The 14,339-nt window shown below is 50.5% G+C and overlaps 1 protein-coding gene across 2 annotated transcripts in view; it reads right to left on the bottom strand.

Moving 5' to 3' along the window:
• UHRF1 (ubiquitin like with PHD and ring finger domains 1) overlaps positions 1-11,110 on the bottom strand; it is a 40,971-nt gene extending 29,861 nt beyond the window's left edge. The window contains exons 1-2 of one of the 2 annotated variants that reach the window (XM_080672268.1): positions 10,979-11,110; positions 9,514-9,680 (exon numbers count right to left, since the gene is read on the bottom strand). In XM_080672268.1, the coding sequence (XP_080528394.1) occupies positions 9,514-9,666 (153 nt within the window). In that variant the 5' untranslated portion in view covers positions 9,667-9,680; positions 10,979-11,110. Of the gene's footprint in view, positions 1-9,513; positions 9,681-10,312; positions 10,500-10,978 lie in introns of those variants that run through there. The other variant, XM_080672267.1, reaches the window with a different exon arrangement.
• Between the last annotated feature and the right edge of the window lie 3,229 nt (positions 11,111-14,339).

The following is a 14,339-nucleotide window of genomic DNA, read 5'->3' as shown; positions in this document are numbered from 1 at the left end:
GATGAAGGCCCTAACCGGTTTGGCTCAGTGGATAGAGCGTCAGCCTGCGGACTCAAGGGTCCCAGGTTCGATTCCGGTCAAGGGCATGTACCTTGGTTGTAGGCACATACCCAGTAAGGAGTGTGTAGGAGGCAGCTGATCGATGTTTCTCTCTCATCGATGTTTCTAGCTCTCTATCCCTCTCCCTTCCTCTCTGTAAAAAATCAATAAAATATATTAAAAAAAAAAAAAATGAAGAAGGACAAATGCCCCCAGTGTAACTGTGACAGGGAAACCAGCAGAGGGCAAGCCAAATGGCCTTAAAAAGGATAAACAACATTCACACCTAGGGCCCAGCACCTCCATGGTTAGGCAGACATCCCTCATTCGCCTGGTCATTCTGTGGGGAGGGGCCATCCTGGGCACTTCTGAGCACTGAGCAGCATCCCTGGCCTCTACCCACACCTAATGCCATGAGCACCCCCAGTCATGACAACCACAAATGTCCCCAGACATGGCCCAGTGTCTCCAGGGGGAGTTGCCCTCAGTAAGAACCAGTAAGCTAGAGAGACCCTCACATATACTTGAGGAACACGGACACCAATGTTCCTACCTGGTATATTCACAGAGGCATTATTTGCAAGGAAAACTATGGCTTATACATGCAAAGGAGTATTACACAACTGCATGTGACAATGAAACACAGCAAAAGTAGATGTGTCTCCCAAACACACATTAAGGGAAATGAGGACGATTTCAGAGGACGAGAAATAAACCTATCCGCCTGGGCAACAGAGAGGCAGTGGTAGGGCCGAGCCAGAAGGGAGGACATGATCAGATTTCTGTTTCACAACGAGCACCGGACAGAGGCCAAGTTGGAGAGGAGAGAGGCCAAGCTGAGAGGCTGAGGTAAGAGAGGAGGTAGAATGTACCAGAATGGCCACTGGGGGTGCAGAGGAGGGGTGGAAAGGGTCACGCAGACACTGAGGCAGGGGGAATCCTGATTTGGGTTCAACACTCACACCACTCCTCTCTCATGGTATTTTTCTACTGACATCTTCCACTGGTTGAGCCCCACACTGGGCCTGACCTGGCCCCTCACCTCCATGACAGGTCAGGACTGACAGAAGCCCACTGACTTGCTCAGGGCCTGAGCTCCCTGGAGGAGGCAACCTGTCTGCCCGCACAAGGGTGCAGACAGAGGCACAAACAGGGCAGGACGTGGGCAGGAAAGGGGGCACTCGGGCTGGGCCAGGCTGGCATGAAGCTCTGCCTGCAGGACACGATTCACAAGCTAGTCTGGCTACGTCCAGAGGCCCTTTCTGGAACTTTCCAGAAGGGTCCTACAGTCAGTAGGAAGTAGCTTGCACAACTGTTTACTACAGTGTGGAGGTGTATTGTGTGTCCCTCTGGCCCCACCTGCTTCCCCAAAGCTGTGCAGAAACGTTCAGGAACCACAGGGAGAGAGGCTGGGCCCAGGCCTAACTCATGCTAACATGTCCATATGAGGTGACCAAACAGTCTTAAGGTTTGGGTTCGTTATCGAGATCCTATAATTCCAACCAAGGCTAACAGCATTAATAAAAGCTGTAGCTTTTTCCGCCAGACACTAAATCTGCTGGCACCTTGATCTTGGACTTCCAGCCTCCAGAACTGTAAGAAATAAAATTCTGATGTTCATAAAAAAAAATAAAAGCTATAAAAACTGAATGACAAGTGAGCACCACCTTCCGTTAGAGGTTCTAATGTTAAAATTAAACCTGAAGTTAAAATCCTGAATAACCGCCCTAACCGGTTTGGCTCAGTGGATAGAGCATCAGCCTGTGGACTCAAGGGTCCCAGGTTCGATTCCGGTCAAGGGCACATAACTTGGTTGCGGGCACATCCCCAGTAGGGGGTGTGCAGGAGGCAGCTGATTGATGTTTCTCTCTCATTGATGTTTCTCTCTCTTCCTCTCCCTTCCTCTCTGTAAAAAAATAAAATAAAATCCTGAATAACCAAAATTTCCACTGACAACCCCTTAAATTGCCTGTTTAAAATATACAGTTGTACCTAGATATCTGCAGGGCAAGGGGTCCTGAACCCCCAAGGACACCCAAATCATGAGATGCTCAAGTCCCTTATAGAAAACTAGTGTCCCAGTGCACAGATTCGTGCACATTGAAAGGAAACTAATTAGAAGAAATATTTTAATGTTGCTATTCACCCTTTCTCTACAATAGAAATGTCAACCAAATTCACAATCAACAATGACAAATCGAAACATAAGCATGCGACTGGTGCCGAGAGCTTTATATGTATCGTGCATGCGCGAGTCAACTTAGCCTTTTATATATATAGAATAAATTTGCTTCATTAGACCTGCTTTCTGATTTAGCTAAACTTTTTTCCAGCCCAGTGAAACACCCCAACTTCTCTTTCAGGAAATTGTCAGCAACACAGCAGTAAATGTCAACACGAAGCAGATTATTATTGTAGATCATGCAGGGAGAACAAAGGATATTTAACTGCAGCAGTGTTTGACTATATTCTGAGCAGTGAAAAAACCTGGAGTCATTTTCAAGGTCCACCATTTCTTACTTCTTTTCAGTCGGAGGTCAAATCTCCATTTTTCAGCTAATGAAAAGAAAATAGGATTCCGAGTCTCCTATCTACCTACTCCAGGACTTCTGTGAGGATCAAATGAGATGAGGCATGAGAAAACACTTCACAGACATTTGGTTAAAGTGTGAAATGTTTGCACCTGGCTATACAGCAAGCCGTGTTCCTGAGCTGAAGAAACTGCAAGGAGGCTAGTCCCTAGGGAGAGGAAGCTGGGCGTTGCTATGTGACATCATTACCTGGCACCCACAGCTACCGTTTCCGGGCTGGGCTGGGCTGTGGGACACATTTTGCACCATGGGGTCTGAGCAGCATTGGCTGTGATTTGGTGGGCTATCGCTCAGGGTGGTGGCGGGGCCTGTGTCCCACTTGGGGGAAGCCAAGTGTTGCTTTGTCAGCGCCAGGTCCGCAGTGGCATTTCTTTGTAAATGACTAGTGTGTGTCACAGCAGCTCCTGCGTTAAGCATCTGCCCCTGGTTGTCAGTGCGCATCATAGCGACTGGTCGGACAGCAGGAGGGACACTTAACATATTAGCCTTATCTATATCTATATATATATAAAAGGCTAAGCGATCATCTGACTGGTAGCTATGATGCTCAATGACCACCAGGGGGCAGACACTCAAGGCAGGAGCTGCCGAGCTGCCGTGACTTGGCAGCAGTGGTTCTCGGGTGATGTAACCCAGAACCAGAGAGGGGGGAGTATGGTTCCGGGGTGCCTCACCTGAGAACCATCCTCTCGCAATCCGGGACCCCGCAGGGAATGTCAGAGAGCTGGTTTCAGCCCGATCCCCGTAGGCCAGGCCGAGGGACCCCATCTGCCAGAGGCACCCCGCTCACTCCACAGATGCCCTTTGAGCCGCAGTGCCGCCCCAGGTGTGGCCCATCTCTCCCAGTCCCACCCCACCAGCCACCTTCTAATAAATTTCCTTTCAATGTGCACGAATCCGTGCACCGGGCCACTAGTATATAGATAGATAGCATATTTGCACATAATAACCTACATTTACATGACTCCCAGGGACACCCAAATGGTTAGATGCTCAAGTCCCTTATAGAAAATGGTGCAGTATTTGTACAGAACCTATACATGCATACAGGCTACAGCAGAGCACATACAGCAGGGCACCTTACACGTCCCTTCAATTGCATGGATTCAGCGTAGTGCTTGGCATGCAGCAAATTCAAGTTCTGCTTTTTTAAGCTTTCTGGGATTTTCCCTCCTAAATAGTTTTTATCTGTGGTTGGTCAAATCTGTGGATACAAAACAAAACCTGCAGATATGGAGGACTGACTGTATGTGTTTGGAGGCACACAACCCTGTACTGCAGATTCAGGTCTGATGGCAAAACTGCAAACCGTATTTTTTAAATTGATTTGATAGAGAAAGGAAGGAGGGAGGGAGGGAAGGAGAGGGAGAAAGAGAAACATCAATTTGTTGTTCCACTTATTTATGCACTCATTGGTTGATTCTTGTATGTGTCCTGACTCGGGGATCAAACCCACAACCTAGGCACATCAGGACAACACTCTAACCAATTGAGCTATCTGGCCAGGGCCAACTTGCCTACAATATTTAAATTATGTCTCTCTCCCTTTTAAACCAAGTATGCTTTCTGGACATTTGGAATTTTATGCCATGGGCATCATGTAAATCTAAATAAACAATATACAATTTAACTAAGCACCTGGTTCCTTTTGGAAACTTGTATTAAAAGCTCACCATGCCCTAGCCTGTTTGGCTCAGTGGATAGAGCGTCGGCCTGTGGACCAACGGGTCCCAGGTTCAATTCTGGTCAAAGGCAAGTACCTCAGTTGCAGGATCCTTCCCGGCCCTGGTCGGGGCAAGTGCAGGAGGCAACCAATCGATGTGTTTCTCTCACATTGATATTTCTTTCCGTCTTTCCCTCTCTCTTCCACTCTCTCTAAAAATCAATGGAAAAATATTCTCAGGTGAGGATTAAAAAAATTAAAGGAGCCCTCGCCGGTTTGGCTCAGTGGATAGAGCGTCGGCATGTGGACTGAAAGGTCCTGGGTTTGACTCCAGTCAAGGGCACATGCCGGGGTTGCAGGCTCAATCCTCAGTAGGGGGCATGCAGGAAGCAGCCAGTCAGTGATTCTCTCTCATCACTGATGTTTCCATCTCTCCCTTTCCCTTCCTCCCTGAAATCAATAAAAATACATATTTTTAAAAATTAAAGGAGATGCTCTTCAAAAAAAAAAGCTCACCATGTTGTCTGGCCAGGGTAGCTCAGTGGTTGAACGTCAACCCATGAACCAAGAGGTCACCAGGTTCAATTCCTGGTCAGGGCACATGCTGGGGTTTCAGGCTTAATCCCCAGTAGGGGCGCACAAGAAGCAGCCGATCAATGTTTCTCTCATCCGTTTCTATCTCTCTATCCCTCTCCCTTTTCCACTCTCTAAAATCAATAAAATACAAAAAAAAAATAAAAAGAGCCATGCTTTCTGACCTTTCTGACACTTTTGGGGGATACTTTTCAGGGTGCCGTGTGCTGCCCCAAAACACAAGAGAGCAGGAAATAAATGTCACCAGGTTTGGCACGTGGTGGCAATTTGGGTGAGAAGTGGAAAGGACATAAACCAGACTGCAGGGTCTTAGTAAGGGTGGTGTGAGCCCGGTACCAAGAGGGACCCATAGCAGGAGGAGAAAAGGGAACTTGGAGACAGGAAGTGAGAAAATGCTCTGCCCCTCTTCCAGGGGATGCAGCTTACTCCACCCACATCTTCCCATCTCAGCCTCCGGCCTCCGCAGAGCAACCCGAGGTGCAGGCCAGACAGAGGGATGGAGAGGCGGAAGAAGAAAACACAGGGAGCAGGGTCCCAGATGTGGCAGAGGTGACACAACTGCCCACTCGGGAAGGAGCAAGCAGAGTGAGCGCCTCAAGCACGACCCTTCTCTCACATCCTAGCCCCTCTCGGACATGGAAAAGGCAAGTCAGGCACGACAACTGAACTCTGTCCTTTGACCCTGCAGGGCCACAGCTGACCATATGCCCTGGAGCAACATTTCAGTGGTCTATAAGGCCAAAATTCTTGTGATGTCTCCACGCTGACACTGGCCATTTTCACTCCTATAGTCTCACAGGGGTACAGAGGAGCCTTCATAACGCAGGATGATGCCACCATTCTGATGACCACGGAAACGTGCACGCGTGAATTCTAATTTCTAATTTCCAATTTCTAACACACAAAAAACGATGGACATAATCCCATCAGAAGCTCTTTGGGGTCCTCAACCACTTTGGAGGGTGGAAAGGGGGCCTGAGACCAAACAGGCTGAGCACCCCTGCCCTGGAAAAATTCCTGCAACCAAGTGCCCTGACACATTCCACAGCAATGCTGTTCCTGAGACTAAAACCTGGCTTCACCAACCCGGAGCCTGGATCACAGCACAAGGTAATTGGCACACGACCGCCCTCGTGACAATTCTGTCCCGCACTTGGTTTTGTAAACAAAATGTATTGTGACTCCTACCGAAACATGTCCATTCGTTTACATACTGTCTATGGCTGCTTTCCTGCTCGTGGTGGAGGTGAGCAGTCCCCAAAGTGACAAATATTTACTATCAGGCTCTTTACAGACAGAAACTACTGACCCCTGGCTTAGAGGGCATGCCCTCTAGCTGGGAGCTCTCCAGGGGAAAAGGGACCTTCCCTCCAGCAGCCCGAATAACAAGTCTCTGCGAGAAACTGTCCTATTTGCTGCCTGCCCCTGCCCTTCGGAAAGATAGGCAGCGTTCTGAAAAGGCCACTACAGCAGGGACACTTGGTAGGTTACTGTGACATGAGTGAACCTTGCAAGGCCATTCCCAGGATATCATTTCAACTGATCTTTCAGACTGACCTTAACAGAGCCTTTGAGCCCAGCAAGGCCAAGTTAGCTGTTTTCCTAAATTATCTACAAAACTACTAGGGGTGATTTTGTCCCCAAGAGGACACTTGGTGATGCTGGGGACCTTTGTGGTTATCACAACTTGGGGTGCTCCTAGCAATGAGTGGGTGGGGCCAGGAATGCTGCTCAACACGACACAGCCCCCCCACAGAGAAAGACCAAGCCCCTCACAAGAGAATGACCGGCCCCCATGTCAGAGATGCCCAGGGGGACAGACCCTGAGCTGGTTTATTGCACCTTTATTGTGAGCCAGACATGGGCTCATTCCTTCACGTCTATTACCTCACTGAATTCTTACCATGCCACAATGTCGTGGCTCCGTCTGAACAGAGTCAATGGCCAAGCCGCTGGGACAGAGGACTTAGGAAGATTATGTAAAGCGCACAACAAAGCATTGTACCTGAGCCTGTTCAAGGCTATGCCACAAATAACAGCTATTATTAATTTTATGGGCAGCAAAAAAACAGGCGCCAGATGCCTCTCTCCTTGCCCAGGCTGGGCCTGCCGCCGAGGCCCCTTCCCCCCATGCTCCCTGTATTTCCGCCAATCAAGCGACATAACCGCCAACCTATTCAGCCTAAATAAGCTGCCACAAAACCCTCCCATATCCTGAAGAAAGACTCAGCTATGTTCTGCTTTATGGTCTCAGTCAACCTCACTGCAGAACTTGGACTGCTAGGCCATATTTCTTTTAAGGGCGGGGCAGGAGATTGTGTAGACTCTCTAGAACATTCTGGAAAACAACAGTTCTCTTGCACCCACTGGAAATTGCACCGCTTCCTATCACAGTGCAGTCTGTTTGCAGACTTGACTTGCTTTGAGCTGCTGCTTGTGTGCTTTTGTCACCCACCCTCCTGTCAATGTCCACACCTCCAGGCCACCAGGCCAATTCCTGGCCAGGCAACCTTGGGGAAATTGCATCAGGCTCTGAGACCTGGCTTCCTTACCCGGAAGACAGAAACAACTACACAAAGCTGCTGAGTAGCACAGCAGGAAGGAGAATGGGCCACACTTTGGTAACTATAAAAGCTGCACTGTGAGAAAGCAGTGTTAAGAGCCCTGTATCTCATCGCCAACAGCCTTAAGATTAAAGCACTATGTGTGTGTCTAACGCACCTTGGTGTTGCTGTCATCATGCTTTATACTTACACAGATGTTAGCAAGACTTTTGAATGGATCAAATATTATATGATGAATAAAGGGAGATAGGGGTTTCGTTATGTGGGTATAGACATCTGTCAGAACTCCAAATGGTCTGCTTAAGACGTGCCTTGATATATACAAAATTTACCTAAAAAGACAATGAGAACCCCAATTGTGAACTCTTGTTAATGACAGGCATGCTGAGTGTTTAGGGGTGATATGAACTAGTGTCTGCAAACTTACTTTGAAATGCATCCCAAAAAACAAGACATATTGGTGGATGGATAGAGCAAGACAGAGCTGAGTGATAAAAGTGACTACACAAAGTATTAGTGGTAAAACCTAGGGGTAGGTGTTCATGGGTCTTTCAATTGTTCTGCATGTTTGCAATGTAAAAATTGAAATGAAGTGTTTAATAAAATATAAACCTACATAAGTTTAAAAAAAAAGTGCATGGCACACAACAGGCAAATAAATGTAGTGCTTCCTTGAACTTTGTGAAGACTCCATTCAACCTGCCTTTGAGCTACACCATGAACTGCTTGCTTAGTAGGCACATGCATGAGGTTTTCAGAAAGGACCTCTGCTGAACAAATAGACTGAGTGGCAAATCATAACCAGTGTAGATGCCACAAAATGAGGCACTCTTAAGAGGCAGGAGATAGCAGCCCAGCGGAGCTCTACTCAAGCCCTGCCTTTTCTCAACACGAATGCGACTGCACAGTTAAATCGCAAAGTTTGCAGGATCGGCTTTCCCTCCCCAGGCAGGGCGGGTTAACTCAGATTCTTAAGACATTCAAGTCATCCTATCTCTCACAGGAAGGAGGCTAAAGGTCTTCCAGGGCGCTGCAAGCCCAAGAAATTAATCATCAGGTCTCATTTCAAGTAAGCACACAGGATCCTCCCAACCCCCAAAAATCATGCCCAGGCGCGGACGCGGAGTGTTTATTTTTCAATCTAGACACCAGATGGCGGCAGGATCCAGTTCAAAACGCGACAACAACAAAGTCGGGCACACAGCCCAATTGAAGACTTTTAATCCAGTACAATCGCTACACCACTGTCCCTACGGTCCACCCAACTCCAGGATGGTCCCAGCAGACAGAACCAATACTTCCTTACACCATCTCCCACTCGGAGAAATTTCATTCCCAATAGTACATCCCGCCATCCCCTCAAGGACAACTACAAAACTGGAAACCTCCCCCAGTGCCACTGGAGAAAGCGTCCCAACTGCGAGCAACCACTAAAGCAAGGGTGGCCATTTTAACTGCTACAAGGGTCTGAGGACAGAGCGCAAAGAAGAGAGAGGAGCAAGGCCGCAGACCACCGCACCAGGCCCTGTTCATAGGCAGCCCCCACAAGAGCAGGCCCAGAGTGGCAGAAATTCCAGATTGGCAAGCACCATCTCCCGCCTCTGAATAAGCTGATCCAAATTTCTAGAAAACACACCCTCTGGGGACAAACTCTAAATAGGTGCAGGCCATGGGCCACAGTGTGTGTTTCAAAAAACAATGCGGTCCCTTCTGCCCTAGTGTTTGAGTAATGATTCTAGGCTCTTCCTTGAAATTCATCAGCTCTCAGTCAGCCACCTCCAACTTCTTTTCCTAGAAATTATTTTGAGGGGCTTCAAAAACAATAAAATAAAAGGGGAGTTTAAGAGCTCAAATGCTATAGATTTGAGTGCCAGCTGCCTGCCCAGTGTGTCAGTCTGTGAGTTGAGCCTTTGTTCCTGGCTCAGGCATTTGAGTTTTCTGTGGAGACATGAAGCGGACCGGATGAGGGGGGAGACTGAATGTGCTGGTGGCGGAGGAATGAAGCCTGGACAAGACAAGAACAAAGGTGCTGGGCGGCGGGCAGCCTGCAGGGCGGGTTTACCTGCTTGCCCCTGTAGAAAAGTCTCTGTCGGCCTGGCTCCACGTGGAACAGCTCCTGGATCTTCTCCCTCAGATCTTCCACCTTGGTCAGCCTGGAGAGCGAGCCCACGCTGTGGGCCACCTTCCCATCCATGGTGCGAACCTGGATCCACATGATGCCTGCTGGTGCTGCGAGAGCAAAGAGTGGATCCTTCGGTCAGTGCTGCCACTGCCACCACCATCAGGCCCGTGCCATACTTGGGTCATCCTTGCTTTGTCCAGTCTGTGAACACCCAAAAATTCCCTTAACGCCCTCTCTGACCCCTAGTCCCCACAGACTGCCAGAGCTAGCCCCGGGCCTGGCAGAGTAAATTAAAGGAGTTAACGTGTAAATGACTAACACCAGTGTAGCGTTTAGGAGGAAGGGGAGATTAGGGAAGGCAAACGGCATCTTGAACCACTCAGTCCAACCCACACACCCCCTCGGAGGAAAAAGACACCAACGTCCAGAGGAGGAAGGACACAGCCAAAAGGTGAGGGGTCGAGTTTGTTCATTCATTCATTCATTCATTCACTGAATTAATACTGACGCAAGAGGGAAACCCAAAAGTCCGGCGCAGGTCGAAACTTCAGAAGTCCCTGTGAACTCAACTAAGTGCAAAGGAGAAGAACCCCGGAGACACGCGAGGCTCTGACCCCTCGGTGTCCGCGACCCCCGCCGACCACCCCCCGCGCGCGTGCGCGACTGGGCTGGCCCCCGCGGTGGCCATGGCAACCAACCGCCCCGTCCCGGCCACCCCCGCACCCGCCGAGCGTCTCACCTCAGCCCCACCACGTCCACGCGCGCCGGCTCTCGCTCCCCGGACTCTGACTCACGTCCTCGGAGCCCCTCTTATCCTCCCTCCCGCCTGAGTGGGCCACGCCAGCGAGCCCACGCCCACCCCCACCGCGGGACCGACGGAGGGGCCCCTCGCTCGATCCGCCTCGCTCATTGGCTCCACCGCTCCCGGCCGCCCCGCCCCGCCCGCTCCCCATTGGCCCAGATGTGCCCGGGGAACTAAGGGCGCGCGAAACCGGGCTCCGGCGCGACAATTGAATCGCGGGGCGCCCCGCGCGCAGGCGCGGAGCCTGACATGGGCCCCCGCGGCCTTCCCGGCCCTCCCCCATCCAGCTGGCGAGACCCCCGCGGTGCTCCGGGGGTGTTCCGCTCGCCCGTGCCTAAGTCCGGAATTCCGAAGGCGACTGCCCAGGGCGGACCGAGGTTGGGGCAGAGCCGAGTCCGCGTACAGGATAGCCCGGTGCCGGCGTGGGCGCGGGCACGCCGGCACCAGTGCTGACCGCGCGTCTCAGGCCTGAAAGTTTTGCAAAGTCTCAGCGCCGGGTTCGCTGGGTTTCCCACCTCCCACCTCCCCTCTCCCCTTCCCCCCTCCCCCCCTCATTCACACACACCGGCCCAGGCTGGTGCCCCAATTCGCCTGGCCACTCACCTCTTCGGCCGCCCCACCACTCTCCTGACTGCGCGCTTGGCCCTGAAAATGGCGATAGAGAAGCGTGTGTGGCCCAGACCCCGCGTGGACGTGCGTGCGACCCGGAGCGCCCAGTCTGCCCACGCTGCCAGCTGCTCTGATTTTTTTCCCGCGAAAACTCGGCGTTTAGAAGTTGTGGGAGGCCACGCAGGGGGCGGGCGCCTGCATGGTGATTGGCCGCTGCAGTGGCGCGAAGCAAGAAAGGGGGTGGGGGGCGACCTCGCCTCAATCCACCCCCCCCCCTTCTTCCAGCGGGCCACGGCCCCGCCCTGGCCTGCGCGCTCTGCTGGGTGTGCCCAGCGTATATGGGGCCCAGGGTCCCCCCACATGCTGCCCTCCAAAGAGCTCTAGGGACACCCAGAGTAGAAATCCCCTGACCTACTAAGTCGGTTCCTGCAGCCCCCCCCTACCGCCACCCCGACCTGTGCACGCACTGACCAGTAGGGCAAGGAAGGCTGGAATCAATGTCAACACTGCAAGAGAATGTGGGGGGCCAACCGGATGGACAAGCTGATTGCCCCCAGTCCCACTTCCTAGCGTCAGGCCCGCCAGCACTCCCACTCTACCCACCCGTGAGACTTATTTGCTGGTTCCCCCACGCTCCGGCGCCCCCCCCCCCCCCGCCTCTTTTTCCCGCCTTTTCCGGGCTGTCCAGGCGGGAAGGGCTGCCCTGCCTGCTCTGCTCTGGCCAGTTTTGGCGGGCATCCATGCTGGGCACCTACAAAGCGTCTGGACAGAGGGCTCAGAGCTAGGGGCCCAGCAAGTGGGCAAGGCTGGCCCTGTGCGTGGTGTCCAGGAGGGTACATTTTTATCTGAGGAGACAGGCAAGAAATGAATAAACGAAGCAAATCATTTCAGACACTACATGCAACAGCTGGATAATGACCAGTGGCCATGTGGGGGTGGGGAAAGAGGATATTCTGGTTGAGGTGGAGAGGTGGGCCTCTCTTGGAACATGACATTTGAGCTGAGATCTGAGAAGAGAAACCAAGGACAGATGGGTTCGGGAAGGGAGGGCAAGCTCAGAAACAGGAAAAGGCTGAGAGGTGTAGGGGGAGCAGCAAGGAGGCCAAAGTAGCTGAACAGACACAGCAGAAGGAAGGTTAGGAGAGGGTGAGGTCAGAGGGGTGTCAGATAAGACCTCACAGGCCACCAGGACTTTGGTCTTTCTCTTGGGAGCAGCAAGTAGCATGGGAGGGCTGTGAGTAGAAAAGTGAGGAGTTACCATTTATGCTTTTACAAGGTTTCTCTGACGCGGTGTAGAGTCCGTTCCATCTTAGCACTGGTACTTCTGCTTTGATTTTCCCAGTGTTGACAGAATCCTGCCTCCCCAAAGATGCCCACATCCTAATCCCTGGAACCTGTGAATGGGATACCTTCCATGGTAAAAGGGACTTTACAGCTGGGATTAAATGAAAACTCCTGAGATGGGAAAATATCCTAGATCAGTGGTCGGCAAACTCATTAGTCAACAGAGCCAAATATCAACAGTACAACGATTGAAATTTCTTTTGAGAGCCAAATTTTTTAAACTTAAACTTCTTCTAATGCCACTTCTTCAAAATAGACTCGCCCAGGCCGTGGTATTTTGTGGAAGAGCCACACTCAAGGGGCCAAAGAGCCACATGTGGCTCACGAGCCGCGGTTTGCCTACCACTGTCCTAGGTTGTCTGGGCTGGCCCAATATCATCCCAAGGGTCCTGATAAGTGGAGGAGAGAGGGTCAGAGTCAGAGAAGGAGATGTGACAACAGAAGTGGGGGGGTGGAATGATGAGACCAAGAGGCAAGGAAGGTGGGAAGCCTCTAAAAGCTAGAAAAGGAAAGGAACAGATTCTCTCCTAGACCCCTAGAACACAGTCCTCTCAACTCATTGATTTAGCTCCTTAAAACCCGTTTTAGACTTCTTACCTCCAGCACTGGAAAAGAATTAAGTTGTGTTGTTTTAAGCTACTAAATTTGGGGTAATTTGTTATAGCAGCCATAGAAAACTAATACACTCCAATACACAAAGTCCAGATGCTGCTAACTTTCTCTAACGTCAGGACTTTGTATTACCAAATGCATTTCTGAGTGCTCAGCATTCAGCCACATATAGACCGTGTCACAGGTGTAAGCAGGTATCAATCAGGCCTACTGGCGCCTGTAAAACAAATGAGAACTTCCAAATTGAGAACACCTGCTGCAGGAACCTGGCCTGTTCCTGCTGTGCACATATCATCTGTTGAACCTGCTGTTGCAAAAACTCAGCATGGCCCAAAGGGGTAATACATTCTTTCTGTACATTTGATATAGGGCACAGTCCAGGCTCCTTGGGTATCTGAAGTTAAGTAACACAGAAAGAAGTATCTGGCTTTTCCTGCAGAAAAGTTCACAAGAACTGGTGACACAGTTCCCCGTTCCTCTAGTCATTTCGAGACAGAGGGGTTGCTTGGGTTAATTAACAAACATGGATAAGCTCTTGCCACTTTTACTCAGTGATTAGAGGGTCAGCCTGCTGAACAATTGGTCTCAGGTTCAATTCCCCATCAAGGGCACATGCCTTGGTTGCAGGTTCCCCAGCCCCAGTAGAGGTGGGTGTGGGAGGCAACCAATCAATGTGTCTCTCATGTTGATGTTTCTCTCTCTGTGTCTCTATCTCTTTCTTTCTCTCTCCCCGCCCCCACTCCTCCCTTCCATCCTCCCACTTCTCTCTGGAAACCAATGGGAAAAATATCCTCAGATAAGGATTAAAATTAATAAATAAATAAACATGAGTAAGATACAGGCCAGGTGGCCCAGTTGGTTAGTGTTGTCCCGATGCACCAACGTTGTGTGTTCCATCTCTGGTCAGGGCACAAACAGGAGTCAACCAATGAATGTGTAGATGAGTGGAACAACAAATTGATGTTGCTCGCTTTCTCCCTTCTCTTTCTCTTTAAAACACATTTTTTAAAAAAGATACTATGCCGCCAAAACTGGTTTGGCTCAGTGGATAGAGCGTCGGCCTGCGGACTCAAGGGTCCCGGGTTCGATTCCGGTCAAGGGCATGTACCTTGGTTGCGGGCACATCCCCAGTGGGAGGTGTGCAGGAGGCAGCTGATCGATGTTTCTCTCTCATCGATGTTTCTAGCTCTCTATCCCTCTCCCTTCCTCTCTGTAAAAAATCAATAAAAAAAATATATATATATATAAAAAGATACTATGCCAAGTTTCTCCAAAAGACACTTACAAACCCTTTAGGGTGACAATATGTCGATGTCCACAAAAGACATGTAAATTAAAACAGCAAAGATGATGAATGAGGCCTTCCCAGAGTCTGGAGAACGGACACTTTCCAATGCCT

Source organism: Plecotus auritus (genome assembly GCF_963455305.1).
Source record: "Plecotus auritus genome assembly, chromosome: 6".
NCBI classification, from domain to species: Eukaryota; Metazoa; Chordata; class Mammalia; order Chiroptera; family Vespertilionidae; genus Plecotus; species Plecotus auritus.
The sequence above is the reverse complement of the archived record's forward strand: the minus strand, read 5'-3'. Positions and strand labels throughout refer to the sequence as shown.